This window comes from Camelina sativa, chromosome 11 (assembly GCF_030686135.1).
Source record: "Camelina sativa cultivar CO46 ecotype springtype chromosome 11, ASM3068613v1".
Classification (NCBI taxonomy): domain Eukaryota; kingdom Viridiplantae; phylum Streptophyta; class Magnoliopsida; order Brassicales; family Brassicaceae; genus Camelina; species Camelina sativa.
This window is the reverse complement of record NC_141890.1, coordinates 1445862-1472991: the sequence shown is the minus strand read 5'-3', so window position 1 is coordinate 1472991 and position 27130 is coordinate 1445862. Positions and strand designations below refer to the sequence as shown.

General features: G+C 37.0%; 4 protein-coding genes across 55 annotated transcripts; 1 reads left to right on the top strand and 3 right to left on the bottom strand.

The window, feature by feature from the left end:
• Positions 1 to 351: 351 nt before the first annotated feature.
• Positions 352 to 7656, bottom strand: LOC104721014 (suppressor of RPS4-RLD 1). The gene is made up of 23 exons (XM_087471863.1): positions 7098 to 7656; positions 6892 to 7001; positions 5832 to 6598; positions 5684 to 5728; positions 5435 to 5536; positions 5276 to 5356; positions 4980 to 5046; positions 4753 to 4853; positions 4557 to 4664; positions 4122 to 4192; positions 3979 to 4035; positions 3615 to 3720; positions 3453 to 3533; positions 3134 to 3220; positions 2495 to 2701; positions 1932 to 2254; positions 1735 to 1821; positions 1544 to 1643; positions 1377 to 1468; positions 1233 to 1274; positions 1059 to 1149; positions 880 to 977; positions 352 to 803 (listed from the first exon to the last, which is right to left on the bottom strand). The coding sequence occupies exons 1-23, from the start codon at positions 7226 to 7228 to the stop codon at positions 515 to 517; spliced, it is 3243 nt and encodes a 1080-aa protein (XP_087327989.1). The 5' UTR covers positions 7229 to 7656; the 3' UTR covers positions 352 to 514.
• Positions 7657 to 8678: 1022 nt separating this feature from the next.
• On the bottom strand, positions 8679 to 10475 carry LOC104721015 (putative esterase KAI2). The gene is made up of 2 exons (XM_010438920.3): positions 9817 to 10475; positions 8679 to 9315 (listed from the first exon to the last, which is right to left on the bottom strand). The coding sequence occupies exons 1-2, from the start codon at positions 10185 to 10187 to the stop codon at positions 8871 to 8873; spliced, it is 816 nt and encodes a 271-aa protein (XP_010437222.1). The 5' UTR covers positions 10188 to 10475; the 3' UTR covers positions 8679 to 8870.
• A 672-nt stretch (positions 10476 to 11147) lies between these two features.
• On the top strand, positions 11148 to 14146 carry LOC104727528 (uncharacterized). Of its 3 annotated transcripts, none has more exons than XM_087476554.1 (5): positions 11148 to 11629; positions 11722 to 12609; positions 12772 to 12857; positions 13114 to 13254; positions 13534 to 14146. In XM_087476554.1, the coding sequence occupies exons 1-5, from the start codon at positions 11321 to 11323 to the stop codon at positions 13697 to 13699; spliced, it is 1590 nt and encodes a 529-aa protein (XP_087332680.1). In that variant the 5' UTR covers positions 11148 to 11320; the 3' UTR covers positions 13700 to 14146. The 3 variants fall into 3 exon arrangements, 2 of the variants coding, with proteins under 2 accessions (XP_087332680.1, XP_087332681.1); XR_015573163.1 differs by having other exon boundaries at positions 11184 to 11629; positions 13114 to 13336; XM_087476555.1 differs by having other exon boundaries at positions 11213 to 11629; positions 11732 to 12609.
• On the bottom strand, positions 14014 to 26427 carry LOC104721017 (cyclin-B1-1-like). 50 transcript variants are annotated; one of them, XM_087476589.1, is made up of 44 exons: positions 26247 to 26427; positions 26052 to 26134; positions 25412 to 25490; positions 25247 to 25316; positions 25071 to 25123; positions 24909 to 24981; positions 24685 to 24738; positions 24570 to 24609; positions 24392 to 24458; positions 23992 to 24104; positions 23838 to 23902; positions 23652 to 23737; positions 23482 to 23560; positions 23309 to 23379; positions 23177 to 23229; positions 23043 to 23093; positions 22874 to 22927; positions 22476 to 22591; positions 22199 to 22263; positions 22016 to 22099; positions 21759 to 21924; positions 21397 to 21678; positions 21279 to 21302; positions 21053 to 21176; positions 20882 to 20943; positions 20728 to 20789; positions 19935 to 20121; positions 19791 to 19861; positions 19543 to 19587; positions 19347 to 19429; positions 19214 to 19263; positions 19030 to 19105; positions 18644 to 18786; positions 18446 to 18559; positions 18217 to 18297; positions 18059 to 18118; positions 16286 to 16432; positions 15828 to 16012; positions 15542 to 15727; positions 15310 to 15435; positions 14968 to 15216; positions 14715 to 14873; positions 14446 to 14627; positions 14014 to 14367 (listed from the first exon to the last, which is right to left on the bottom strand). In XM_087476589.1, the coding sequence occupies exons 37-44, from the start codon at positions 16323 to 16325 to the stop codon at positions 14208 to 14210; spliced, it is 1287 nt and encodes a 428-aa protein (XP_087332715.1). In that variant the 5' UTR covers positions 16326 to 16432; positions 18059 to 18118; positions 18217 to 18297; positions 18446 to 18559; positions 18644 to 18786; positions 19030 to 19105; positions 19214 to 19263; positions 19347 to 19429; positions 19543 to 19587; positions 19791 to 19861; positions 19935 to 20121; positions 20728 to 20789; positions 20882 to 20943; positions 21053 to 21176; positions 21279 to 21302; positions 21397 to 21678; positions 21759 to 21924; positions 22016 to 22099; positions 22199 to 22263; positions 22476 to 22591; positions 22874 to 22927; positions 23043 to 23093; positions 23177 to 23229; positions 23309 to 23379; positions 23482 to 23560; positions 23652 to 23737; positions 23838 to 23902; positions 23992 to 24104; positions 24392 to 24458; positions 24570 to 24609; positions 24685 to 24738; positions 24909 to 24981; positions 25071 to 25123; positions 25247 to 25316; positions 25412 to 25490; positions 26052 to 26134; positions 26247 to 26427; the 3' UTR covers positions 14014 to 14207. The 50 variants fall into 50 exon arrangements, with proteins under 50 accessions (XP_087332715.1, XP_087332686.1, XP_087332711.1 ...); XM_087476560.1 differs by having other exon boundaries at positions 16286 to 16379; XM_087476585.1 differs by having other exon boundaries at positions 16286 to 16379; positions 19935 to 20128; positions 21053 to 21172.
• Between the last annotated feature and the right edge of the window lie 703 nt (positions 26428 to 27130).

The following is a 27130-nucleotide window of genomic DNA, read 5'->3' as shown; positions in this document are numbered from 1 at the left end:
TTTATCATACGTTACGTTATTTTTCTTTATGAGTCCCAAAATAAAGACAAAGGACAAGTAGAAATTTCGAGAGCGGCGCGTCGGTGCAGAAAACTCAAGGTTTTGACTTTTCTAAAGGTTTTGACGAGTGTCGTAACGATAGTAAATGTGGCTGGAATCTTATAAACATTTTATACAGAGCAAACTATTTTGGATTAATTAATTTCAGAGCATACAACGGTTATATATATGCTCACGGTATTAATGGTGCCAATCAGAACAATCAGAAAATTAGCACTAATGGTTGGGATACTAATTAGCAAACAAAAGCAGATCCAAGACAAACACAACTTCGAGAGAGCTGACTTGTGATTTGAAACGAGAAAGACCATACTTAGATACATTATTATATTTGTAAAATAAAGTTAATTATGAGAGTTTAAATTTTTTGGAAATCCTAACAAAGCTTTTTTTGTTTTTGTTTTTAGACAGAAGCATATCATAAGCTGTATATTTTTGACTGAAACACAAGTTGTCAATCATTGTAAGAGCTAAGCGCCGCGACAACTGATCCCGTTGTTGAAAAAGCCGAGGAAATATCCGGGTGGTCTCTCCACGATGTGTTAATTTTCAGGGATGGGTATAACCAAGACTTAACCGAACCAACAAAGGAACTTGGTTCAACATTAAGTATAGCCTCCCAATCGACCTGTAACCCTAGCGGGATAGTCTCAGTGAATTCCATATTAGCAGCAAGCAGAAGTCCAAGTAAAACTACAAATCCCGTTACCGCAGTCCCTCGAGCTAACGGCATAAAATTGTACCTGAGGAAAACCCATGCTTGCAATTAAATACCAAAGCTTGTGAGTAATCAATCATACGTTATGTTGTCACATTTACCAGTAATATGTCATCCGTAAGATAGCATCTCTAACAGTTTCTAGAGCATCGAACTCAGTAGAACCGTAATTCTCCCCACAATAGGCATTGCATAAAGCCTGCGGATTCAGTTGGACTTTTGTTAATATTTCTCAGAAAACGAGAAGGAAAAAATGTTTGCGATATGCTTTAGGTCTTACCTCCCAAGCTGAGGCCATTTCTTCATCAAAGTCGCTCCACCTTGCAGGTGTACATGGAGTTCGAATTGAAAAATCATGCCCAAGCCTACCCCTGGATAATAACGAGATAAATTTATTGAAGAAAGTGGCAGATAGGATTTGTGTAAAATCACATGTTAAAGAGTAAAAGTTTACGGTTTTTGAAGGCAGGTGATTCTAGTTCCTTCGAGGCGTTTCCTGAAGATATTAACAAAAGCAAGACGCAAAATCAAGATAAAAGAGAATGTTCAGTGAAGATAAAGCTTGTGGGTTTACGGTACTAAACAACAACGAACCCACCCTTCGGTTGCCGTACTATTGCACCAAGTAGCCACCCAGAAATCCTCACCAACAGTTTTGTGTAGCTCATCGCACGTTTCAGCACGCATAATCTGCATCGTGGGGAAACACAGTAAGAGAACAATGCAGCAACGAGAATTATTCACACAAGAAGAATGAAAACTGACTTCCTTTATCTTCTCATCTTTAGATAGATCAATAACTTTATCTTTTTTGCTGCGTACAGAAAGTTTCTCCTTGATGATGCTCTTTGCAAGAGTCAGGCTTCTGAAGTAACATATTAGAAATTGATCAGTCCATGCAATGAGAAAGTCATAATTGATACACGAACAAATCTCAACTTCTATATATACTTAACCTTTCATAATTTGGGAAATAGCGTACAACTTTGGCTTGTCCGAGTAACATCGGTGTATGAGAACCAAACCCAGAATTAAACTCTTCACTGCAATTGGGATAAACAATTTCAACCACCCAAGTCACTCAAGTAAGCAAATGAAACTAAGTTCGGGAAATTGAAGTCTAGATAAACATAGACTAGAAATGGAACGTTACCTAAGTTTGTTAACCCACACAACTGGGTCACAAGGCTCTGAAATTTGCCTCCATCTGACAGCAGAGGAATATACATCTTGCCAAGACAACATAGAGCGGCCAGATGATTCTAGTGAGGCATACCCAGTTGTTGAAGTTTCACTAGAACTGCTAGTACTACACCCAGCACCACCTCTATTTTGGCTAAGCATGTTCATTCTCTCTCTCCTCCGGTTCTTTTTCCCATTTTTTGCGGTGCCTTTGTTTGAATTCCTCCACTCTATGCGCCAAGCTTTTGAAACTTTTTGAGCAATCTCTATCACAGCCAATCCTGCCATACGATGCTGGAAAATCATTGAACCACAAATAATTAATGAAGGAGTGGCTAGTTTTTAGGCACAAATAAAACAGCATATGGATTTCCGTGTTTAGATATCTAGTGATTAGATGCAACAGGGACTTTCTGCGGCAAGAAATAAAGAAAGCTGCTATGAAGTTTAAATGAACTCTAGAAAAGAAGAAAATAACCAAAAAAAAAAGAATGGTGAAAAGGTAGATAATCCAAATATTTGCATAAAAGTCACCTGGCGTTTGTTTGGTAAGAATCCGGGACAATCATATTGGATCCTCTTGCCTATTAAATCAGCAAAACGAAGAACATTCGCCTTCTGTTTGGTTATTGCCAGATCTTGCTTTTTCAGTTTACCCTTCTTAAGGGATTCACGTAGGGGAGGTTGTCTGTAAACCTTTTCACATACATTTTTTGGGTGTAACCGTTTGCACCAGTACTCCTGAAAACTCACAGGAAAGAAAAGGCACATTCACTACATATACGATTGAGGAAAGAAAAGTATGATAGCATAAGAAACTCTAAGATATGCTTTCGCATAAACACGAAACTTGAAGGCACTAAAGATCATCTCATACCTCAAAACCAACTAATGATCAATTCAGACTTGAGATTGGTTAACCTAATTCATACTTAATAGTGAAGTTACACTTAGAAGACATTTAAATTGTTAATTCCAGCACATTGAAACCCAATATGTTCCAATATATCAAACATCAAGTATACTTCTTGGACGTTGTTGGTTTTCATGGCTCATTTTTGAGCCTACGTTAATTCTAATTGAAATAAACTAATCAGAAAGAGTACAGACACGCAAACAAAGCAAAAATCTGACTTTGTAGCAACATCAGAAATATCAGGAGAGATATCTTACCTTGAACATTGGATCTATGTCACCATCAATATCAAAGCAGAGAAATTCACTACTAACTTTGGAAGCCGTGTACAAGGCAATCTCCTTCTGCGGAATGAAAACGGATAACTTAAAAAGTTATTGTGAAAGGAAAAAAAATTATAAGATAGGGGGAGGTTTTTCATTGCTCAGTATGCTAATTACTATCAGATAAATGATTACATTATTTTCTACAATACTAATGGAATAGCCTATAATTACAGGTTGCTACAAAAAGCAGTGTACCAAGAAAGTAATCTTGCATATAACATTTCAACGTTGAGCTTTCAGTCCAGCCAACCTGATAAAATGCCAAGCATTGAAGAACAAATTTTTCAACTGCATCAAGTTCCACGTCCACAGTAGCATCGTAGTCCTTCACCTGTGAGCATATTCAAGGCAAGCAATAAGAGAGAGTCTCCTTGAAAAAATGCAGCCATAAAGTTAACAAACAAATATTTACCGCATCTCTATATTCTCCTACAGCATGGTAGCAGGAACCTCGTAGGTACAAGCACTCTATTGTGTTCTCAATGCTTAAGCCGATAGATAATTCTTGGATAGCCTTCCTGAAAAATACAAGTAACCAAAAATAATTACAGGTGAATAACATCACTGATTCAAAGACCAGCCTTGTACATAAACTTATCAGCTTCCTTAGAACATCCTTTTGCTCAAACGTGGATATCATATTTTAAATTACACCTTGAGGTATACTTAGATCACTCATGGACGTATTAGGTAACATGCACATCAACGAAGTCATAACTTTCCCCTTTACACCAAATTCAGTTTCCAGTAATCTTATTTACACTGATGGTATATACCTGTGTTCGCCTAAACCATGAAATACTAATCCACGCAAGTGATATGCCTTCCAAACCCTGGCCAAGACAGGAAAATTGCCATGACTGCGATGGCAAAACCAGAGATATAGTTTTACATGTAGTTCATCCCAAATAAGAGCTACCTGTTGTCGACTTGTAGAACCTTCTCAATGCATTCCAAAGCCTTGCTGTGGTCGGCCAACTCTTGATAGAACTGCCAGAATTCAACCATCCGAGTACAGTAAACAAAAAAAGTGTGCAGTATCATATACTCAATCGATTCAAGCAAGAAACTAAGATGAGCAACCTAAATTAAAGAGGTTGAGGAAACCAAATAATCAAGTAAAAAAGGTCCTTCACGAAACCTTAATTAAATTACTCCAAAAGTCAAAATGTAAGCTTTCTTCTGTTAAAGTCTCATTAGCTCTACAGAAAACTAACTTCACCATCACATGCATGAAAACCAAGATATATGTAAAACAAGCAATGCCAAAAATCCTATCTTCATCACAGTTCAGGTTAAGTTGAAAATTCAATATCGAAGCATAATCGTACATATTTTAGTATTTGCCTATTACCTGGGCGAGATGAAGCCAGGCTTCAAGATAATTACTATCCAGCTGGATGGACTTCAAATGCGCATCTTCAGCTTTTTTATATTCACCAAGTGAAGCAAATGCTAGTCCCTGGAAAGATCAAGAATTTTTTTCTAAGAAAACATTTGCATCCATGGTTACTTTGGAAACCAAGAATTAAAAAAAACAATAGTCTTACCAAATAAGTATATGCGGACTTGTTATCATTCTCTTGCTTCAGACATATAGATAGGTCTTTTACAGCAGCAGTGAAGTCCTTAGATTTGAAATTAACAATACCTGAATTGACTGTGAATGTCAGTGGTACTTTATGGTTTTTCACCAAAGAATTTACGTTATCAGAAAGGAAAACTGAAATAGGGAGCCCGATATAGCAGGGAAAAAAAAGAGAAAAAAGACACTTACCCCTTTCGTGCAATACATCAGGTGAGTTTGGCTCAAAAACCAGTGCTTTAGTCAAATCTTCAACCGCCTATAACCAAAGGATAGCTTAAAAGTATTGTACAAGAAACGTTTCTCGATATACACCCATAAAAATGCAAGCACTAAACAGGCTTAAAGACAGACATCAATCAGAGGCTTATCCAATTTCTTGGATAAATGTGTAGACCGAACAGGTAAGAGCTCCATAAACACATTTATTGTTTATGCTTTTAGCTCTAATTAAATAACAGAATCAGAGAAAACGTGGAACCACTAACCTCAACATATTCCCCAAGGGCAGCACGAGCCTGTCCTCTCCGCTTCCAGGCTTCAGCTGCTGCTGGGTTAGATTGAATAGCCTGACCATAATCATCATAGAAGAAGAATTGGTGAGCTTAACCCACAGTGGTAACAACTTTTGTCAAATATCTGAATACCTTAGTAAAATCAGCTATAGCACTTTCAAGCTCTCGTTGGAATGCATAAGCTGTCCCTCTTCCTATAAGTGCCTCAGGGTAAGTTGGTTCTTCTTTCAGCACCTGCACAAAGATAAGCTAAATGGTAAAAAATTTGACCCAGTCATTTTTGCCAAACAACCTCCGAATAGAATGTAAAACAGGGAAACGAAAAACAAAAGACACTCGCCAGATATTAAGATCACCAAACAGGAGTACATGAAAAATCACCTTATCAAAAATAGATATAGCTTTTGTATAGTTTCCTTCGTTCACCTGTTGACAACAGAAGCTCAGTGATCAAGAATATGGAAGCAATCTCAACACCACTAAGATACAACATAAAGTAACCTTTTCTTATTATTTTGCATTGCTATACCTGTGCAATGCCTCTAGAAAGTCGAAAATCCACACTTATAGACTGGTTTCCTGATATTCTTGCTATGGTGTACTTCTTGTTTATCTTGATTTCAGTGCCAACTCCGCAACGTACCTCAGCTTTATGGCTTGAATTGCTAGTAAATCCAGACGTACTGCTCATTTTTTTTCCACTAATCGTCAGATCCCCTAACCGATCAGAACTTTCAGCTAAATTATCATGCAAATCAGAACCATTACATGGTTTACATGTTTCATAAGAACCATTGATTTGGCTGCCACACTTTCCATTCTCTTTTTCCTTGTACGATGATCCATTACATAAGTCGGAACTACCACCAGATTGCTTACTTGCCTTGGATGCATCCTTTGAAAAGCTATTGACCTTTAATGGCTCGCCTAATTCCCTGGATGCCTCGTGGGAGTTCCCATTGCTGCTACATGCTCCTGATTCAGAAACTGCAATACTTGCTAATTTGCAGGCACTATCGCTTGTTCCAAAATCAGAGTCATGCTTGTCCCGCTTATCAATTTTTTCATCAGACTTCTCACTAGCACATGACCCTAGATGCGAGGCAGGGGTCTCTTGCCGGGACTCGGTGGCATGGTTTTCGAAAGTACAATCAATCTCTCGTCTTGCATCTTTTAAGAGCTCTTCTAATTCAAGTAACTGCTTCACATCTGCTGTCTGCTGAAAAGCATTTTTATATCCTTGCTCCAAAACAAGAACAGCTTCCTGTTTTCTCCCCAACGCCAAAAGAGCGCGTCCTGTTTTTTCCACCACACCATGATTCAGTAACAATTTTCAAATCTCATCCCCACTTATTGATAACTTAACAGAAATCTTCACCCTAGGTTACCAAAAACAGTACTATTCATAGCTTATACTAAGATTACCGATATTCTTAAGCAACCATTATATCATCAATTCATAACTAGCAGGCTAAACCCCTAACAATAGCTCTGAAGGTATCGCAAGAATAAGACTCAATCCTCAGAGATATTATTACACTTGATACTCTGAAAGCACTACTTCAAAAAAAGCTTGGTAGTGAACTAACCTTTGAGTATATAAGCTTGAATGGCACAAGACTCAAGCTGAAGTGCTTTATCACAGTCCTTAATCACATGCTTGTGAAGCTCCAATTGATTATAGCAAAACGCTCTATTGCTGAAACCAAAATTTCCCAATCAAAAACAAAATTGAGATTAATGATTTTACCGATCCGGAGAAATTGATGAGAGAAGAAAGATCGCGAAACCAAACCATATATCCAAAATTGAACACTGCTTAGCAAGTAGCGAATCGAGAACTCGGATCGCTTTGGACCAGTTCCGTGAACTGCAGTGCTTGGCTAACTCTTCTCGTTCCGATGTCGTCGTCGTCGCCGTCGCCATTTCCCCTGAACAACGAGCGGCGTCTCCGATGGGACAAAATCAATCAATCGCCTCTTTTCTCTATATTATTCCCTCTTCTTCTTCTTCGTGGCCGCCGTGTCTCAGGGGGGAACGAACGATGGGTTTAAGGGTAAAAAGGGAATTTACAGTGGAGAAAAAAATAAAAGCAAAAGAGTGAGAAGACTTTGACGGAGAGCGAAACGGGGAAGAAAAGTAAAAAAAGTTACAGAGGAAGAGAGAGAAGAAGAGACGACGACGACGACGACGATGACGATGATGGTGATTGGTGATTGGTGATTGGTGATTGGTGATGGTGAAATGTGCTACTGGCTGGAGGTGGATGGTGGATGCTGCTGCTTCTCTTCGCTGTGGTGGTAATCAATTTTTTTGGGGTAAGAGTGACACACGTGTGAACTTTCTCGTCACGTGAGTTTTTCTAAAGTTGTTTTTTTTTGTGTGTGTGTGTATAAATGGGCCTAGCCCACTTATCAAACCCTTTTACAATGGGCTAGTTCGTTCAGTTAATTGTTTTGCCAAAAAGAGTTCAAGTCTGGTCTGTGTATTCAAACTTCATGGCATTGCATAGGGAAGAAAATTGAATAGATGTTCTAGAATCTCTCATGACTTATGTAAACAATTCAACTGTATCAATGAAATGAATTTAAAAAGAATAGAAGTTTAATTATACTTTGGCTAGTAAGAAGAAATAATGTGTTATATATAGCAAACACATATCTAAACTTATAGAAAATATAAATTTTTAGAAAAATAACTAGAAATTTTAAATTTTGTTCTTATCGTCTCAAAATGATAGATGTACAACATCACCAATTCTGTTTTTGTATCACAAACTCTTAAAAGTTATATTTTCTTTATAGATAAATCATTAATTTCATAAACAAACAAACCAAATAAAATCTGAACAGACTACGGCGCCCATTGTAAATTTTGAAGTTTGTTAATGAGAAATGAACACAAGATAATATTTTTGGCATGATGACACTATAAATACATCAAACAAGTCCACAATTTGCATAAACAAACAAACCGAACAAAATTTGAATTAATTCCACCTAACTGAAAAACCCCTAAATTTTTATCATTTAGTATAAAATTTAGTTGATTTATATTTTCATAAACAGACAAACAAACTTCAAACCATCAGTCCATCACATAATTTTATCATGTTATGATTCGGCTAAACTATGTCCTCACCGAACAAGCTAACAGCTAGATAACCCAAATCCGCAAAAACTCGTTGCTATCCCTATGGCTATGTGTAGCGGATGGGAGCTTTGAGGTGTAATCGAAAATAACTGAAAAATAATCGGAAATAAATTTATTCTTCACACGTTGTATGGAGTGGACTATCGACGACACTTGAAATAATTCGCTATGCTCATATGGACCATCAATTATATAGATCGAGCAATGATGGGTCTAGCAAAGCTGGACAAAAGACAGAGACTTTTCCTTTAACAAAAAGATAAGAACAACAACGATCAACTACTCAAAGACAAACGAATCAGAACCAAACCACAACGAAACAATGTTCTCAATAGGTAGACATATCACATCAAAAGTTTATTTCCAAATTTTTGACATCGTTAATTAATTAATTAATTAAATAAATCTCCCACAATCAGAAATCAATGTCATTACGAATGTGACGGAGGACGACGGGAACAACAGAATCCGGCGAGCTAAGCTGAGGAAGATGACCATCAGAAGGAATAACCTCAACGACGGATTCACTTCCAAGATTGGTGTGAAGATACTCTGAAACACTAACTGGTACGGCTAAGTCCCTAACACTTTGGAGGATGTGACAAGGGACAGAGACAAAAGGTAAGATGTGTCTCATGTCGCTTTGGAAAATGGTCTGACCGAGGGAGAGAGCAATGTCGGGACGCATGTTGAAGAGTGTCCTGCTGAATTCTTGAACGGCGATTGAGTCTAAGTCACCACCGACGGCTAGTGGAGCGAAACCTGAGCACCAAGCTTTGTAATTGCTTCGCATCGCTTCGAAGAGTTGGTTTAAGTCGTCTTGTTCGAATCCACCTTGGTAATCAACAGCGTTCACGTATCTTATAGACGCACCAAAAACAAAATAATTTGCCTATGTTAACAAAAAAGTATATGGATATTTCTAGGGTTTTCTTGTGTCAGAAGAAGATTAAATTAATATGTAAGCACCGCTCTCAATTAAAAAAATTCAATATCAAACTTAAGGATTTTATGATGATGTCACAAAAAAAAAAAGTTACGGATTTTATTGAAAAATAAACATGAAATTTTTATTGATTTTGAGAAAATAGGATAATTCAGACAAGAGAACTAGAGAAGGAACAGAGAGGCCCTTTGTCGAAAATATATATGTAAGAATGAGATTAAAATAAGCAAAAAAGCTCTATGAATCTTCTTCACCAAATAACAGATTTGAAGAATTCAGTAAATTTACGAACTTTAGATTTTTCAAAAAAAAATTATATGTCAGAAAGAAATAAAGAAATAAACATAAAGAGCAAAAAATGATCTTATGAATCAAGAAAAAGAGATAATAAATCTTTAAATGATATGTTATATACCTTGGAGAAGCAGAAATCATAACGATTTTGGAGAAGAGATCAGGACGGTTAAGAGAAGCCAAGACACCGACCATGGCGGAAACAGAGTGGCCAACAAAGATACAAGACTCAATCTGGAGATCTTCCAAGATTGCAATCAAATCAAAGGAGAAGCCTTCGAGAGTTGAGTAACGATCGAAGTCGAAATATTCCGGGTTTGTCGTACCAGCTCCCATGTTGTCGTAAAGCACGACGCGGTAATCATCGACCAGATGTGGTACCAGGTGTTTCCACACTGACTGGTCCGTGCCGAACCCGTGACCTAACACGATCGTAGCTTGATTTCCTGAACCAATCACCTTCACGTTGTGAGCTTCCTCTACCACACCCATCTTCTCTTCTTTATTTTTTCTCTCTCTCTCTAAAGATTCGTCTTCTTGTTATATCTCTCTCTCTTGATATATAATCAGCTAATATAATGGAAGTGTTTGGTAAATAGTTTAAAGTTTCTTTGGTAGTATATATTTTTAAGAATAAAATCTCATATTGTGGAAGAGGTAATAAATTCTACGATCTTTCTTTTAAAATATCAAGATTTATAGGTGACTGGAACCATATTTGTTAGATTGTCAAACTCAAACATCGCGATTCGTGATAATTTGGTTTTAGTTTTTTGGAATGAAGCCCAAAATATTTTGGAACTTTGAATGAGGTGGAACGGTTTTAGGTCGAGGTGGGTCAGAATAATTTAATGTCTGATTGTTAATTTACTAAACCTAAACGTAACAGTTAAGTAATTACATGCATTCAAAATAGTTTTTTTTTTAAAAAAATTCTGTCAAAAAAACTGAGTCAATGTTTTTTTGATAGAGGTTCTTGTTATATAGTCAATGTTAAAATTTGGCATGTATACAAAATTTTGATTAACGAGGTAGGTATCTAAAAACCAGATACGTATACACATTATAGATATGAAATATAAAGTCAATTCTGACATAAAGAACTTATACTTATTAGATCTAATAAGTATTTCTACCATATATAGAAGAATGAAATCCATTCCACGAAATAATTTGATCTAAGTTATTCTGCATATTTTGATTCTTATATATCCACTTGTGGTATTTCTATCGTATAAGATTAGGAATAGGCGAAATCTGACCTACCTTCGAATTAAAGGGTTTACTTTCTATACAGTAAAATTTTTGTATTTATAAAAAAATTCGAATTTATATTTATAATCATAAACAAATTTATATTCATGGAAAGCCATGGTGAATATGCGACCACGTATCACATCCACACTTCCTTCATCATTTAAGTTGTCTGTATCTGTGAAAGGAACAAGGCCCATTATAAAAAATCTAAGGCCCATTTAGGTTAAATTTGTGTCATCTCTTACATAAAGACCGTTTTTACTGTTGACCAAACCAAAACTAGTGTTAGCTCTAGTGATGACGTGGCGGGAAACCGATAAACCCACGTGCTGTCGGCGTGCCGTTACTCTTCTCCGTTCCCACCTGAGATGACGACGACTCTCGCCGGATTGATACGTCGGCGTTTTGGCAGATCGGTTCCGGTTCATCTGAATTACGGATGCGTCGGGCCGTCGCGACAAGGAACTCGATTGCTGAGCGGCGAGGCTGAGTCGAATCGGGATGAGTTTCCGGTGGAGAACGCATACGTTATCTTGAATGTCTCCGAGACAAGTTCAATCGCAGAGATCAAAGCTTCATTTCGCAGACTCGCCAAGGAGACTCATCCTGACCTTGTCGATTCGAAGAAAGATCCTTCCAATTCGTTACGTTTCGTTCAGATTCTCGCCGCTTATGAGGTACATAGAGATTTGTTTCTCTGATTGAAATCTTTTGTGATAGTTGTAGAGGTTTTGATGATGAATGATATGAATTGTGGTGATGATGCCAGATTCTTTCAGATTCTGAAAAGAGGGCACACTATGATAGATACTTACTATCTAGGAGAGTGGTGATGACGAAACATTCTACACAAGGGTATACGCTTCACAGGTATGAGAAAAGATTGACATTGAGTCAAGAGATGGAAGTGGTTGAGTGGCTAAAGTGGTATAGAGAAGCAATACATGATATTGTATTGGAGAAGAGAGTAGCTAATGGTACTACAGGGTACTTGGATGAACTGGAAGAAGATTTTTATTCAGCTATCAGAGCAGCGTACTTTGGGCCTGATGTAGAGTCTGTGGAGCTTCTTCCTGATTGTTTTGAAGCTGAGGAAAGGTCTGCGTATGACACACGAGAGGTTTTGCACTTGGTGTCCGGACGTGATCTTTTTGGCATGGTTTGCTTGGTAGATAACTTCCTTGAGCTTTCTTCTGCTTGCTCCAAGAAGTTGGCTTTGTCATCGTTTATGGATTCGGACCTGGGTGAAGAAGTTGAGAAAGGCAATAGTGATATGAAATCTGATGAAAGGATTGGTCTTCAGATATCTCATATACAGTCCTCAAGAAATAGAAACCATGTTTCGGATGCTTATAAAGATATTCAGCTGCATGTATCTGGAAGAGTTGTTGCTACAGCCATTAGGGTTCCCCCGAAAGGGTATTACGAAGAGAATAAAATTGAGGGTGATCACGATCTCATACACGTTTTCCTCAATTCAGATGAAGGATCTAATCATGGCACTGAATCTGGATCATCTCCGGGAAATGAAAGTGGAGCCAGACTACTTGTTGGAACTATAAGTGGTCTTGGAACAATCCCAGATGAAGGCTCATGTTGTGTCTACGATGGGAATGGTGCTAAGACTCATGTGATAATGAAACATAGGACATTTCTGGTTTGTGTGGTTTATATGATCTAGCATTTATTTTAGTTACCTTTTGCAATGCACAACATGTACTCTTTCCAAGGAATTGTACTGTGATGCATATACAGATTAGTTCTGTTAGTCATTTGATGAAATAACCATGTATGAGAATTCGTCATCCACATTCTACAGGTGAGACATTTGCATTGGTACAAAATTGGGGAAAAGGTTTCCATCTGCGAATGTAGATGCAGTAGAGCGAAATTACCACCAAGCAGGTAAGCCAAGTATTCTTTTTGTTTTATTTCAGTTCTGGTTCACATTTAACTCGATCGCATAAACAACAAGGATCGGACATCCTTGTCTCTGTTTTATCTGGAACACAGAAATGTAGTTGTTTTGTTGAAATCCTGAAGTAGTCAGTGATCTTTGGTATTGAAGATGTTATGAACTTATGACACTGATCTTTAACGTAACTTTATCCCTTCTTACCTCCAGTGACATGAAACAATAATTGCATGGATGTGAAAACAGGTTTTGGTTGTTTGAGCCTCGTTGTGGTTTGCATGATGTCGGAGGATGGTATATTGAAACTTATGGGAAAGATAAAAAGAGTCGAACGGTCCTGGCACAAAGATTCTGGGATGGACTGGAAGAGGGGAGTACACTGGATGGGTAAGCTTATTATATATGAAGAGAAAGCAACGTAAGATGCACTGCTGGCTATAGCTTAAAGGATGAGTGCTAGAACTTGTTGGTAGAAATCACTTCCGATCAACAACTTTTTGCATCTTTGTATCTGCTTTGACCACATTGTTCCTCAGTCATTTTGAGTCTGCTTACATCTCTTACCAAAGTAATTAAAAGGCATGATGGGGAAAGGGGGTCAAGTCTCTATATTAGTTGTTATTTGTGAAGTAACCTGACTTATTTTTTACTTTTTGCCTTCTCCAGGAGACTGCACCCTGGTATCTACTTGCTCACACTAGCATACCGAACTCTCGATCTTGAAGATGAGAAGAGAAGTAAACGGTCAGTGTTGGAGATCATCCAGGCACAGCTATCTAAAACATTGGATTGGTGTAAAAAATTGGTTAGAAGTAAGGGCCTTGGAGGTTAACCGTTCTCACTTTCCGAGTGAAGATCCAAAATTGATTGGATTTACAATCTCTGCATGGATACGAGCAATTCTAGGCACGAGGTTGTGGTAAACAAATGTTTCTTCAAATGTTGGTAAACTTTCTTTGGTGTGCTCTTCCATGATCCACAACCGCAGTATCTGTAAATTTCAAGCACAGAGTCAAGCTTACACAAAAGATGGAGCGTTTAGTGGTTTCAATTTTCAAGGGGGATCTTGGAAAGTGTCTCAGACCAGAAGGTGGTTTTAAAAGCCAGAATGGGCGGGCCCAGAAGAAACTGGCTTCTCACAAGAAATAGTGAAACAAATGCTTTTTGTTGAGGAATGAATCATGTGTACTAAAGAACTTGGTTTCAAAGTGACTCATTAGACTTGTATAAAATATTTTATCTAATGAAACTAGACTTGATTTTCAAAAGGAAAATAAAACTAGACTTGGTTCTTCAGCTTCTTTGTCCTCTTAAAAGGTCTTAAAGGGGGTTCCAAACTCCTAGGCAGATTCAGTTCCGGTCAACAAAGCTTTGGCCGGAGGAATCATAGCAACACCAAAGCGTTCATCCTTGGAGTACTTCTTTCGTAACGCTCCCTTACTCTCACTCCCTTCTTGTTGTTGCTTCCATTGCTGATACGCCAATAGCTTTGCACAGTCCCTGTTTCATATAAAATAATCAATATCCAGCCAAATAAACAAAACCCATATGAAGAAATTAACAGAGGTTCTATTTTACATGAGCTGAGTCTCGGAATAGCCAGTGTGATGCTTGAGAGTGTTGGTCCAAATGGGAATTTGGTGAAGAGCAGATCTTGCTGCGTAGATTGCAGAAGCAGCTACCATAGATGGACTGAACATTATCGTTGTATCGTAATGCATCACACTTAACTCCGCCAAATAGTGCACCATATTCACCATCTGAAGACAAAACAAGACCAATTGAAATGTTATAAATAATGTAAAAGTAAAAAACCATTGGAAGGAACTGTTAAAAAACTGTCTTACCTGTTGGTCTGCAATGGAAGCTTTGATGAAGCGAGCAAGGAAGACATAATGGGTTGGAACTGTCAAGTACCATTCGAGTGTAGACAGTATTGTCTTCTCCATCACCTGAATCTGTTTGTGACTGTATGCATGGTCTGCAATATCAGCTAGGTCCGCCACCTGCAAAAGAATGATAATTCAGAAGCTGAAGACAAGAAGAATCAAAAACAGAAGCTATCAATCAAATGATTTAGGAGTTCTCTGTTTTTGTCACCTGTGGTGGCCAGATCTCTTCGTATTTAGATGACATGAGAAGAGCACTAAGACCAACTAGCTGCAGTTCTTTTCTAGGTACTGGCTTAACCGACAAGAACCGATCCAGAATGTTAACAGTGAGGTAAAACGTCTCTGGGTTTAGCTCGAAGCGGACATGTACGTCAATCAACCACTCCACCAGAATCAATCTCATCTTTTCATTAATCTCAGGTTGTGAATGCATGTAATCTCGTGGTCTCCATTCACTCTGCCAATCAAAATGAGAACTTTAAATAAAACAAAATCTTACCACAATGCTCTGCAAGGAAAGATTCATGATTTATATAAATAGTATACTAACCTCAACAGACTTGTAGTAACGGTAGATCTCTTCCACGTACTCCACAGCTGCAAGGTCATTCTTAGCATCAGCAGAATCGATATCAACAATAGCTTCTTTCTGTTTCTTCTCTATACCACAAGCAGCCTGAAAAATCAAAAGAAAGAAACAAAAAGAGATTATTCAGAACAGACCAAAAACATCTTCTTACTTCGAAACCAAGAATCATCAATTCACAAAGTGAAATTTATACCTTGCTTCTAGCGGTAAGAACAGATGTGTAAGTGGTTGATTTCTTTTTAGTTGCCTTCTTCTCTCGGATAACAACTAAACTATGTTCTTCATCACTGTCTGAGCTTATCTCAATCACCTCTACAACCTTTGATTTCCCAGCTGCTTTCTTTGGCTTTGGTATTGCGACTCTCTTGACTACAGGTTTCTGCAGGTCAAAACAATATACATATAACAATGAGCACATCAAATCAAACGAAAAAAAAAACCTAATTTGTTCATCAAAAGACAGGGAAAAAGGAACAAACTTTGAGATTCTCATCCACAAGAAGTGTGGGATTCGGATTCTGAGACCGTGTACGAGGACGATGATTGACCTTCGCCGGCTCGTTCTTTGGGTAATTTCCTCGAACAACATTACCTATATCACCAAGAACTTGACGGTTTCTTCCTTTCGCAACGTTTTTGCCATCTTCCATAACAACAACATCACCTTCAAAACACAGAAAAGTTTACAACTTTATTATAATTCAATTTGCAACAAACAACCATATTATCAAATTAAGAATATTTCACTCAAAAAAGCCACGGACTTTATAATTGATTTCGCTTTCTTGTTCGTAGATATAACAAGAACAGCAAGAAACACTAAAATCGAACAAAACCCAATCAATGATCATGGATGAGTCGCTACTAAAACCAAATCAATTTTTGTTCCGCAAAACCCTAAAAAAGAATTAAATAATTAAAGAACTTTTCTTCTTACCCATGGATTGTTGAGGAACAATTGATCGAGAAGTCATCATCTTTGTTTCTCTTCTCTCTCTCTCTCTCTCTCTCTCTCTTCGTCTTCTCTCAGACTAAAATCTCAGGTTTGTAGTTGAAACAAAAAACAAGCCTTGTATAAAGGAGGCTTCTCGAGGAAGATGAGCCGTTTTGTAGAAAAAAAATAAATACCAAAATTAAACAAAATAAATGAGTATTTTCTTCCCCAACGGTCTGAAATCTGAATGTTTTTTGATTTAGACGGTTCGATGGGATCTTCATCCAACGGTGAATAGTTTAGGTCAATTTTTTTGGACCGTTAAGCTCGATTAGAGATTACGTGAGATATTAAAAATGGCTCTCGCAGAAAGCCCATAGGAAGGCCCATTAAGCTCGATTAGATAACTTAGATAGAAGCTTAATCAAATTTTTTTTTTTTTTGGGGCAAGCAAAACACTCGAATCCGACGTCGTCGCTTGCTTCCCCATCTCAAGAAGTAAAAAAGCTAAACTAAAATCACAGAGGATCCAAATGTATATTTTATGGATCCTTTTGCTTGGATCTGTAAGTTCAGCTTTTTAGTAGTAACATGAAAAAGCTTGTGTCTATCTATACTTTTATGTCTGATGTTGGGTTCTGCATAAAGTATAAAGAAAAAGAGTTTGGCCTTATCAAAGTTCCAAGGTAAATAAGTTTTAACTACAGAAATAAAATCCAAGAAGCAAACTAACAGACATCAAGACAAATGAGATAGGGACTTTGGTTTTCAGACAGCTTTAGGTTGGATTTGTTCAAAGTCGAAAACCTCAAACATGAGCCGCCGGACATCGGGTTGTCCATAGATGGTGTAGGCAAGACCATTATTAAGGGAAAAAGATAAAGATTCAAAGAGAGCAATCCCACAGTTCCATTGGAGCAGCAAGCAACGATGTGTAAAGACATATTCATCTACTGGGGTATGTTTAGTTTAATATATGACGTGAGATTTCTTCTGTATAGGGAGGTTTGTAACATTGATTTTCTTTTGTCTAGTTGAAAATTACTAACTAGTATTTCTCTGTTGTAGTAAATTGGTAATTGGTCGCTTCTATAGATTTAATCGTTTCCTTGAATGTTTTGAGTTTCCATATAAGACAAACAACATTCAAGGTTTTCTCATTAAAATCTCTTTTTCAATGTATTCTTAGATTCATCCTCTTTCTTTAAATGCTAGTTCATGGTTTATGGATGTATTTAAAGTGGGTGCTCAAACCTAGAGACTCACTAAAGCAAATCAAGAACAAGTTTTAAAGGAATCAAGAGAGCAACAGAGGAGATAAAACCTAGCTAGAGACTCACTAAACGTGAACAGAAGAAGTCAACATAAGAAATAATGTTTTCTAGATGTGTTTGGGCCTGCAGAAGTGATTTAGGCCGAAACAGAAAATGTCTAGTTGGTTTTGTTGTATCCCATTCGTAGAAGTAGTTTGATGTACTCTAAATTAGCTAACGTTAGAATAATTAAAGAAGTTGCTAGGTCTGATTCTGAACAGTGGAGAGCTGTTGAGAGTTGCTGGAGCCTAAACACAAGTGATCCTAAGTGTGACTGACGTCTAGAGTTAAGGTGAAAAGATGTATGCAAGTGTGTATACGTAGTTAGTAAAAACTCTATCAGGTATGTGTGTAAGAAGAGTTGTAAGGTTATGGATGTAATGAAATGTAACAAGTTTAGGGTAAAATCGATTTAATTTCTAAGAGAAAAGAGTGGAAAAGTAAAGAGTGAGTGAAAGCATACCTGAAGATATGAGCAAGAGTTCAACATGGTATCAGAGCTCAACTTGATCCTCCTAGGAGCCTGTTAAAGCAAGAAACAAAAAGTGTTAAGAAGTCAGAACAAGAGTTACGAAAGATAGATTCAAAGAAAAGAAAAAGAGATCAGAGATGGCGATAAACCTGCAATATATCATCTCAACTTGTTGCAGTCTTTAAAGTCTCCTTAGCCACTTCTATTCCCATAACAAGACCAATATCTGCCTGAAAATCCACTCAAAATTTTCCACACCAATGAGAAAATGAACCGCTGTCTGATGAAATACTTGGAAAGAGAACTTTTTCGATTCCGACATAATATATCAGTAAAGAATTCAATAAAAAAAATTCAACAGTTTGAGTATTTCTATACCTCGTGTAATGCAGGAGGGGCATCATTTTTCCCATCTCCACTGACAGCAACTTGTCAGAGTATAAGGCTCGGAGGCATATGCATCTCAAGATGGAAATCACCGTACGGACTGACCTGAACATCATCAACTGTTATTAACAAGCTAAACAATAAACTGTCATCTAAAATTTTCAACAGTTCTGAGTATAATTTATATACCTCGTGTAATGCAGGGGCATCTCCAGTTGCAGCAACTTCTCAGAGTATTAAGGCTCGGAGGCATCTGCATCTGAAGATAATATTCCACACTCCAAAGCAATAGCCCTGGCAGTTTGGATATTGTCACAAATCACCGTACGGACCTGAACATCAACATATATATCATGAAGGGTTATTAACAAGCTAAACAATAGATTTTCGTCGAACAAAAGCTAACTGATTCTTTGACTCCTGGTCTACATGGATCATGCGCACATATCGATAAGAGACACTACCAAGAATATTGCGGTACATGACATGCAGGTGTTGACTCATCTAAAACCATGTGTATAAAAGTGGAGTACTATGCAATGTGAGAAACCAACATAGATACAGGGGAAACCAACATAGATACAGGAGACCAGATAGTTATCTGATGCTTCTCTCTTATAGAAGTGAACAACAGGGTACATTACTGTTAACCTGCAAAAACATAGCAAAAACTCAATAACATGGCAAAAAGGCACTATCACAAGTACGATGTAACATGAGAAACCAACAGAGATATAGGGCAAGAGACCAGTTAGTAACCTGATGTTTCTCTCTTCAAACCCTCCTACACATTAATCATGGTACCTCGACTGTATGCATCAAAGATACAGAGGTATAAAATTTCAATAATATAGAAAGAAAGAAATAAATCGGTTAAGAGGAAGAACACTACCTGAAGAAGATGTAGCGCAGAGAAGACAACAATCCATCAGAACCATCACCGACCAGCAAAGCATCCTCCACAATCTCAGATAACTGATCCAAGAGGTAAGAATCAAATGAACATAAGAATATGATCAAACACTAGAAATAGGTGCAGCATGATTGATAGATACATAGAAAAAAGGGGAAAGAGACCAGTTAGTAACCTGTTTCCAAGATGATTTTGTCACCTTCTGCTAGCGCATCATTTCCTACAAGGTGCATACAAAACACAATGTGCAGGTCAAATAAATTCCTTTCAGAAAGAAATATGTGCTAAGACTGATCATATTCTATAACTCAAGTCAAGTTTAGATGTATAACTCAAGACTTGAAAACAGTAAAATGTATATCTCTGAGACAAGAGGTCATTAGTCACGACAATGATACCAATACAACGATAAGTGACACGTACCTGAACAATTTCATTAAGATCATGTTCCCTCTGTAACACCTCTCTGGCCTTTGTCCTGATCTTGATGATATCTGGATCGAAAAGTAAATATTTACATGTAATTAGAATGGAAGATAGGGAAGCAGCAATGAACAACATAATTACCTGCACATTACTAAGGGTTGCAGAAGTCACAGGATCTGAAAAGTCTCCTCCAGGAGGTGAACAACTGTAACAATTTCATCACGTTCTGGTCCACCCAAGACATTTTACTTTACCAGCATCAACATTTGTAATGATTTATTAATATACTCTTCCCCATATATAATAACCACGTCGGTCCATAAGCAAGCTGCAAACTGAAATCATCATCAGAAAACACTATTCACAGGACATATGTTAAGATAAAGTTTCTATCAGAGATCTGAAGTATGCAGCACCACCTTAAACAAATAATTGGTTTCCAAAATCAGACAGAGAACAAGTCTTAAAGGAATCAAGAGAGCAACAGAGGAGATAAAACCTAGCTAGACACTCACTAAACGTGAAATATTGTTTTGTGGTTTTTAGGTCTAGATGTGTTTGGGCCTGAAGAAGTGATTTTGGCCTAACAGAAAATGTCTAGTTGGTTTTGTTGTGGCCCATTCGTAGAAGTAGTTTGATGTACTCTTAAGTTAGCTAAGAGTACTAACGTTCGAACAATTAAAGAAGTTGCTAGGTCTGATTCTGAACAGTGGAGAGTTGCTGAGAGTTGCTGGAGCCTAAACACAAGTGATCCTAGGTGTGAGTGACATCTAGAGTTAAGGTGAAAAGATGTATGCAAGTGTGTGTGTAGTTTAGTAAAAACTCTATTAGGTATGTGTGTAAGAAGATTTTTAAGGTTATGCATGTAATGCAATGAAACAAGTTTAGGGTAAAGAGAAAAGAGTGGAAAAGTAAAGAGTGAGTGAAAGCATACCTGAAGATATGAGCAAGAGTTCAACATGGTATCAGAGCTCAACTTGATTTGATCCTAGGAGCCTGTTAAAGCATGAAACAAGAAAAAGTGTAACAAGTCAGAACAAGAGTTACCAAAGATAGAACCAGAAAAGAAAAAGAGATCAGAGATAAACCTGCAATATATCATCTCAACTTGTTGCAGTCTTCGATGGACAGAAGAATTACGAGTTCTGGTCTGCAAGAATGAAAAGTGAAAACCACACTCATGAATAAAGATCTCTGGGATGTTGCCAAAGATGAAGAACAATTTCATATGGTTTGCAAAAGCATTTCTAACTTGTTACCTGGTCGGCAACCTTGTAGCTGTGACTGTGAGTTCGCATTACTCAATTCCAATGTACAGAGTTGGCAAGAGACCAGTTAGTAACCTGATGTCTCTCTTCAAACCTTCCCACACATTAATCCTAACTTTTTATATACAAGAATTCGAGACAGTAAACCAAGACAGGTTTAAACTGAGAATATGTAAGCATACCAATTAACAGAAGGAAAATGATTTCTCTGGTATACCTTTTTGTCCAAACCCCAGAAGACCTGCAGAAGAAAAGGAAAACATAAACAATAAGGACAAGTAAACATTAACATGTAATTAGAATGGAAGATAGAGAAGCAGCAATGAATAATTTACCTGCACATTACTAAGGGTTGCAGAAGTTACCGGATCTGAAAAGTCTCCTCCAGGAGGTGAACAACTGTAACACTTCCATCACGTTCTGGTCCAACCAAGACATTTTCCTTTACCAGCATCAACAGTTGTAACGATTTAATAATGTACTCTTCCCCATATATAATAATAACCACGTCGGTCCATAAGCAAGCTGCAAATTGAAATCGGAAAGTGCTTTTCCTTGCGTGGATCCTATTTCAATGGGAACTTGATGAGTTGACCCGCCTACACGTCTTGCTTTTTCTGCTACATCAGAAAACACTATTTACAGGACATATGTTAAGATAAAGTTTCTGTCAAAGATCTCAAGTATGCAGCACCACCTTAAAACAAATAATTGGTTTCCAAAATTAGACTGAGACCTACAAAGACAAAAAAACAGAAGATGAGTAGTTGTGGTATACATATTATCATCAGGAAGACTGTTGTCGATAAGAAACTTCTGGAGCTCATCAAGAGAAATCTTTATAGCCTCTCATGATTTGGGATCTGAATTAAAAATCATCAAGATCTTAGTAACCAATTAATGTGACAATCATTCAAGTACAAAAGGTTGTGGGTGTCAAAAAATTGAACAAACCTAATAACAGATAGCAGTCTGCAAACTAGGAACCGAGACAGAGTAGTGATCTGCTGCGTTGTCTCCAATGCCATATATTATAACCTGAAAATTATTAACATGTAATTATAAGAAGGTAAAAAAACACAGAACCAAAGTAAAAATTCAGAAACAAAGAAAAGAGATGGGTTTAGAGCAAGGAACCCATGAGAACGCTAGAGGATGATCAGTCAAAGCCATCACTGATTGTTAAAAGCATCATCCAAAACCTGAAATAACAAAAACGACAAGTAAACATTAACATGTAATGAGAAGGAAAAAAACCGCAGAACCAAAGTCAAAATTCAGAAGTGAACATGTAACTTTGTTCAAACAGTTTCACTAACTAAACCTTCTAGAGTCGTATTATAGACATAATAGTACATCTAGAATGAAGTGTTATACTAGATTGGAATAAAGTTAAAAAAGAGAAATCACTTACATTAATCTCTCGGTCCTCTGCATCTTTATCAAAACCTATGACGTTAGACAATCTTTAGCATCAAGCATAGCATCACCAAGTATCAAGAGACACTGATCCTATTCCTTTCATTCCTCCTGAAAAACACAAAGAAGTTAGCCTATAAAAACCCTCTAAAACCATCCATTCAAAGCTTGACAACAAACAAGGCATCACCGATTAATCATAGCATACTCCACAAAATTTAAATCAACAAAACCAAAACGACAAGTGAATAATAATAACATGTAATTCAATTTAAAGAACCAAAAGTGAAAATTCAGAAGCTATATACAACCAGCGATCAATCATATATAGCATCATCAACTACAATCTACAAAAACAGAGGGACAAGTAAAAGTAAGATTTAGAAATCAAACCGTAGGAGAAGTGGGAGGGATGATGATCCGATCAAAAATTTGCTTCCAAAACACCTGCAAAACGAAAAATAAACTTAAATTACTCAGGGAACCAAAAAGAAAAATCAGAGATGCATTATTAAGAAGAAGAATAACAAACAGTGCGAGAGATGCGTTGAGAGCAAGTAACCTGTGGCCTGAAGACATATCAAGGAGAAGAATTAATTCGCTTCTAAAATACCTGCAAGACGAACCAATAAACTTAAGAACAAAAACGAAAACAAAAACAACAGTAAAAGAAAGTGTAAAGAGAAAGAACAAAACCCCTGAAGATGTTGGCACAGAGAAAAGCCATCACTGATCGCATCATCCAAAACCTGAAAGAACATAAGAGACAAGTAAATAGAATGAACATATATATAAAACAACGGATGCAATGCAAGTTAGAAACCAAACCCTAGATAGAAGATCTGAAGTATGCAGCACCACCTTAAACAAATAATTGGTTTCCAAAATCAGACTGAGACCTGCAAGGACAAAACAAAACAGAGTTATGTTACAAACAAACATCGAGAAAGTAAGTAAAATTGAATCGATGATAAGACAGAAGATGATTAGTTGTGGTATACGTATCAGTAAGACTGTTATCGATAAGAACCTTCTGGAGCTCATCAAGAGAAATCTTTATAGCCTCTCATGAATTGGGATCTGAATTAAAAATCATCAAGATCTTAGTAACCAATTAATGTGAGAATCATTAAAGTACAAAAGGTTTTGGGTGTCAAAAAATTGAACAAACCTTAGTAACAGATAGCATTCTGCAAACTAGGAACCGAGAGAGAGAGCGTTGTGATCTGCTGCGTTGTCTCTAAGCCATATTTTAACCTGAAAAAGATTAACATGTAATTAAAAGAAGGTAAAAAAAACACAGAACCAAAGTAAAAACTCAGAAACAAAGAAAAGAGATGGGTTTAGAGCAAGGAACCCATGAGAACGCTAGAGGATGATCAGTCAAAGCCATCACTGATTGTTAAAAGCATCATCCAAAACCTGAAATAACAAAAACGACAAGTAAACATTAATAGTACATCAAGAATGAAGTGTTATAGGAATAGAGTTAAAAAGGAGAAATCACTTACATTAATCTCTCGGTCCTCTGCATCTTTATCATAATAGACAATTACATCTTTAGCATCAAGCATAGCATCAACCCAAGCATCAAGAGACACTGATCCTATTCCTTTAATTCCTCCTGAAAAACACAGAGAAGTTAGCCAATAAAAAACCTCTAAAGCCATCCATTCAAAGCTTGACAACAAACAATCAATCAAAGGCATCACCGATTAATCATAGCATACTCCACAAATTTAAATCAACAAAACAAAAACGACAAGCAAGTAATAACATGTAAATCAATTTAGAAAACCAAAAGTGAAAATTCAGAAGTATATATAACCAGCGATCAATCATATATAGCACCATCAACTACAATCTACAAAAACAGAGGGACTAAGTAAAAGTAAGATTTAGGAATCAAACCGTAGGAGAAGTGTGGGAAATACAGAGCGATGATGATGATCGGATCAAAAATTTGATTCCAAAACACCTGCAAAACGAAGAATAAACTTAACTTACTCAGGGAAGCAAAAAGAAAAATCAGAGACGCATTATTAAGAAGAAGAATAACAGGGCGAGAGATGCGTTGAGAGCAAGTAACCTGTGGCCTGAAGACGTATCATAATTCGCTTCTGAAATACCTGCAAGACGAAGCAATAAACGTAAGAACAAAAACGAAAACATAAAGAAAAAAGTGTAAAGAGAAAGAACAAAACCCCTGAAGATGTTGGCAAAGAGAAAAGCCATAACTGATCGCATCATCCAAAAACCTGAGAGAACATTAGAGCCAACAAGTAAATAGAATGAACATATATATAAAACAACCGATGCAAGTTAGAAACCAAACCCTAGAAAAAAGACAAGAACGTAGAAGCGGAAGAAGAGTCTTCATCTAAGAAGAATAACAAACAGTGCGAGAGATGCGTTGAGAGGAAGTAACCTGTGGCCTGAAGACGTATCAACGAGAAGAATTAATACGCGATGATCTTTATCATAACTCGCTTCTGAAATACCTGTGCAAGACGAAGCAATAAACGTAAGAACAAAAACAAAAACAAAAAGAAAAAAGTGTAAAAGAAAGTGTAAAGAGAGAGAACAAAACCCCTGAAGATGTTGGCACAGAGAAAAGCCATAACTGATCGCATCATCCAAAACCTGAAACAACATAAGAGAAAAGTAAATAGCATGAACATATATATAAAACAACCGATGCCAGTTAAGTTAGAAACCAAACCCTAGAAAAAAAAAACAAGCACGTAGAAGCGGAAGAACACCTACCTGAAGATGTATGTAGTCCAGGAGAAGAGTCTTCACTCTTCATCTAAGCCATCACTGATTAATCCAAAACCTGAAATAACACAACGACAACGACAAGTAAATCACATGAGAACAGAACACATGTTAAAAAAAAAAACAACAACCGATGCAATTTAGAAACCGAACCCTAGAAGAATAACACGAATTAGAGTGACAACGATCATTCAAAGCCCATCAGCGATCAATCGTAGCATCCTCCAGAAACCTAAATCAACAAAAAAATAAAATAAGAGAAGCGTTAAAGAAGAAAAATAACAGAGCAAAGAAGATGTAAAAATCAATTGAGAGAGTCAGAGAGAGACCAAAACCCTAGAAGAATGTACGGAGATGATCGGATTTAGAAACAAAATCAGAGAGACGCGCATCGGACACCATCACTGGCACCACACAACAAATCACAGAGACGAAGACAAAAAAAAAAAAAGGAAAGAAGATGTGATGCTTAGTCTAAGTGTAGAGCGTTATATTTATAGATAAATGTTTATGACGGTCATCATTAGTATTAGGATTTGATATTTCCTTTTTTCTATTTAGTCTTTCCCTTTTTTTTCCTAATTTCCCTTTTTACTATTATTTTAGACTTTTTTATTTTAATTTGAAATCAATTTTGTGATAAATAAACAATTTAATTACGTGTTGGGCCGACTTATGGGCCTGGAACACCCTCCCACATAAACGGACGTGAAACCCAAAAAAAAGCAAGCAGTCAGTCTGCAAAGTCACTCAGATCAAAGATTCAACTGAGAGAGAGAGAGAGAGACCAAACCCTAGATGAAGAAGAATTCCACAAGTATGAATTCAGAGGCGATGATATTCAGATTATAAACTTGCTTCCAGTTCCAGTACAACCTGCAACAAGAGACGAAGAAACAAAAAAAATCAGAGACCAGAAGTAAAAAAAAACGCGACATGAACATAATAATTGGATTGAACAAGGAGAAGAAGGATAACAAAGCCAGACCCAGACGAGATGCAATTGGATTGACAGAGACCAAACACTAGAGTAGAGAAGAATTCACAACTGAGTAGGAACGAAACAAGATGATCGGTTCGGTTTTGGTTTTGAGAACCAAAATCAGAGAGCGAGAGAGACGCCTGGGATTCATAAGTCGATTAATATGTATAATATGGGCTCTAGTATTAGTGGACTGGGCTTACTACTACACTATATTCATATTTTATTTATTTTCAAAACGTTGTCGTTTATTTGTCCCTTCTTCGCCTCCGCCTCACTCTAAATCGCTGCCTTCAAAGGTGCTTGTGAATTTTTCAGTTGTAGAGAATTCGTTTTTATGAATTTTGCAAATTGTAGAACAACCACTGCTCTGTTTTTGCTTTCCCTGCTCCGATTGCGATACAACAAGGGAGAGGAGGAACTATGCAATGCAACTGATGATGCTACGGTATTATATTTTCTCTAAAAAAAACATGATTACAACAGTGCATTTTTTTATTTTGTGAAAAATGATTAAAATAGTTTTCAAATATCTCGAGGAAGGAGCATCGTTTTTGTGTGTGTGTGACTTGAGGCCGGAGGACTACAGGAGCAGCAACTATGTGTAAGAAATACATCTACTGAGTATGTTTAGTTTGATATACCGTGATATTTTTCTGTATAGGTGGTTTTTTTCGTCACATTAATTTTGTTTTTGTGTAGTTTAAAACAAAACAGTAGATGTTTGATAACACATTATTTCTTTGGTTCTATAGTTCAGTGTTAGTAGTGTAACACTGTCCCTCTAATTTGTTATTGTCTGTGTCACTGTGTGTAAATTCTATGGAGAGTACGTTTAGCTTGTTGAGTTTGTTTTGTGCAGTTAACTGCATACCCTGCACGTATACTGG

Coding starts and splice junctions, on each gene's coding strand:
- LOC104727528 (XM_087476554.1), top strand. CDS start 11,321: ATGACGACGACTCTCGCCGGATTGATACGTCGGCGTTTTGGCAGATCG. Junction 11,630..11,721: donor AGATTCTCGCCGCTTATGAG/GTACATAGAGAT, acceptor TGATGATGCCAG/ATTCTTTCAGATTCTGAAAA. Junction 12,858..13,113: donor GCGAAATTACCACCAAGCAG/GTAAGCCAAGTA, acceptor ATGTGAAAACAG/GTTTTGGTTGTTTGAGCCTC.
- LOC104721017 (XM_087476566.1), bottom strand. CDS start 18,085: ATGTTGAACTCTTGCTCATATCTTCAG. Junction 16,013..16,285: donor TGTTCCTCAACAATCCATGG/GTAAGAAGAAAA, acceptor TGTGTTTTGAAG/GTGATGTTGTTGTTATGGAA. Junction 14,628..14,714: donor CTTCCATTGCAGACCAACAG/GTAAGACAGTTT, acceptor TTTTGTCTTCAG/ATGGTGAATATGGTGCACTA.
- LOC104721015 (XM_010438920.3), bottom strand. CDS start 10,187: ATGGGTGTGGTAGAGGAAGCTCACAACGTGAAGGTGATTGGTTCAGGA. Junction 9,316..9,816: donor ATGATTTCTGCTTCTCCAAG/GTATATAACATA, acceptor TGCGTCTATAAG/ATACGTGAACGCTGTTGATT.
- LOC104721014 (XM_087471863.1), bottom strand. CDS start 7,228: ATGGCGACGGCGACGACGACGACATCGGAACGAGAAGAGTTAGCCAAG. Junction 3,721..3,978: donor CATGGTTTAGGCGAACACAG/GTATATACCATC, acceptor TGTATTTTTCAG/GAAGGCTATCCAAGAATTAT. Junction 3,221..3,452: donor AATGCTTGGCATTTTATCAG/GTTGGCTGGACT, acceptor TTCATTCCGCAG/AAGGAGATTGCCTTGTACAC.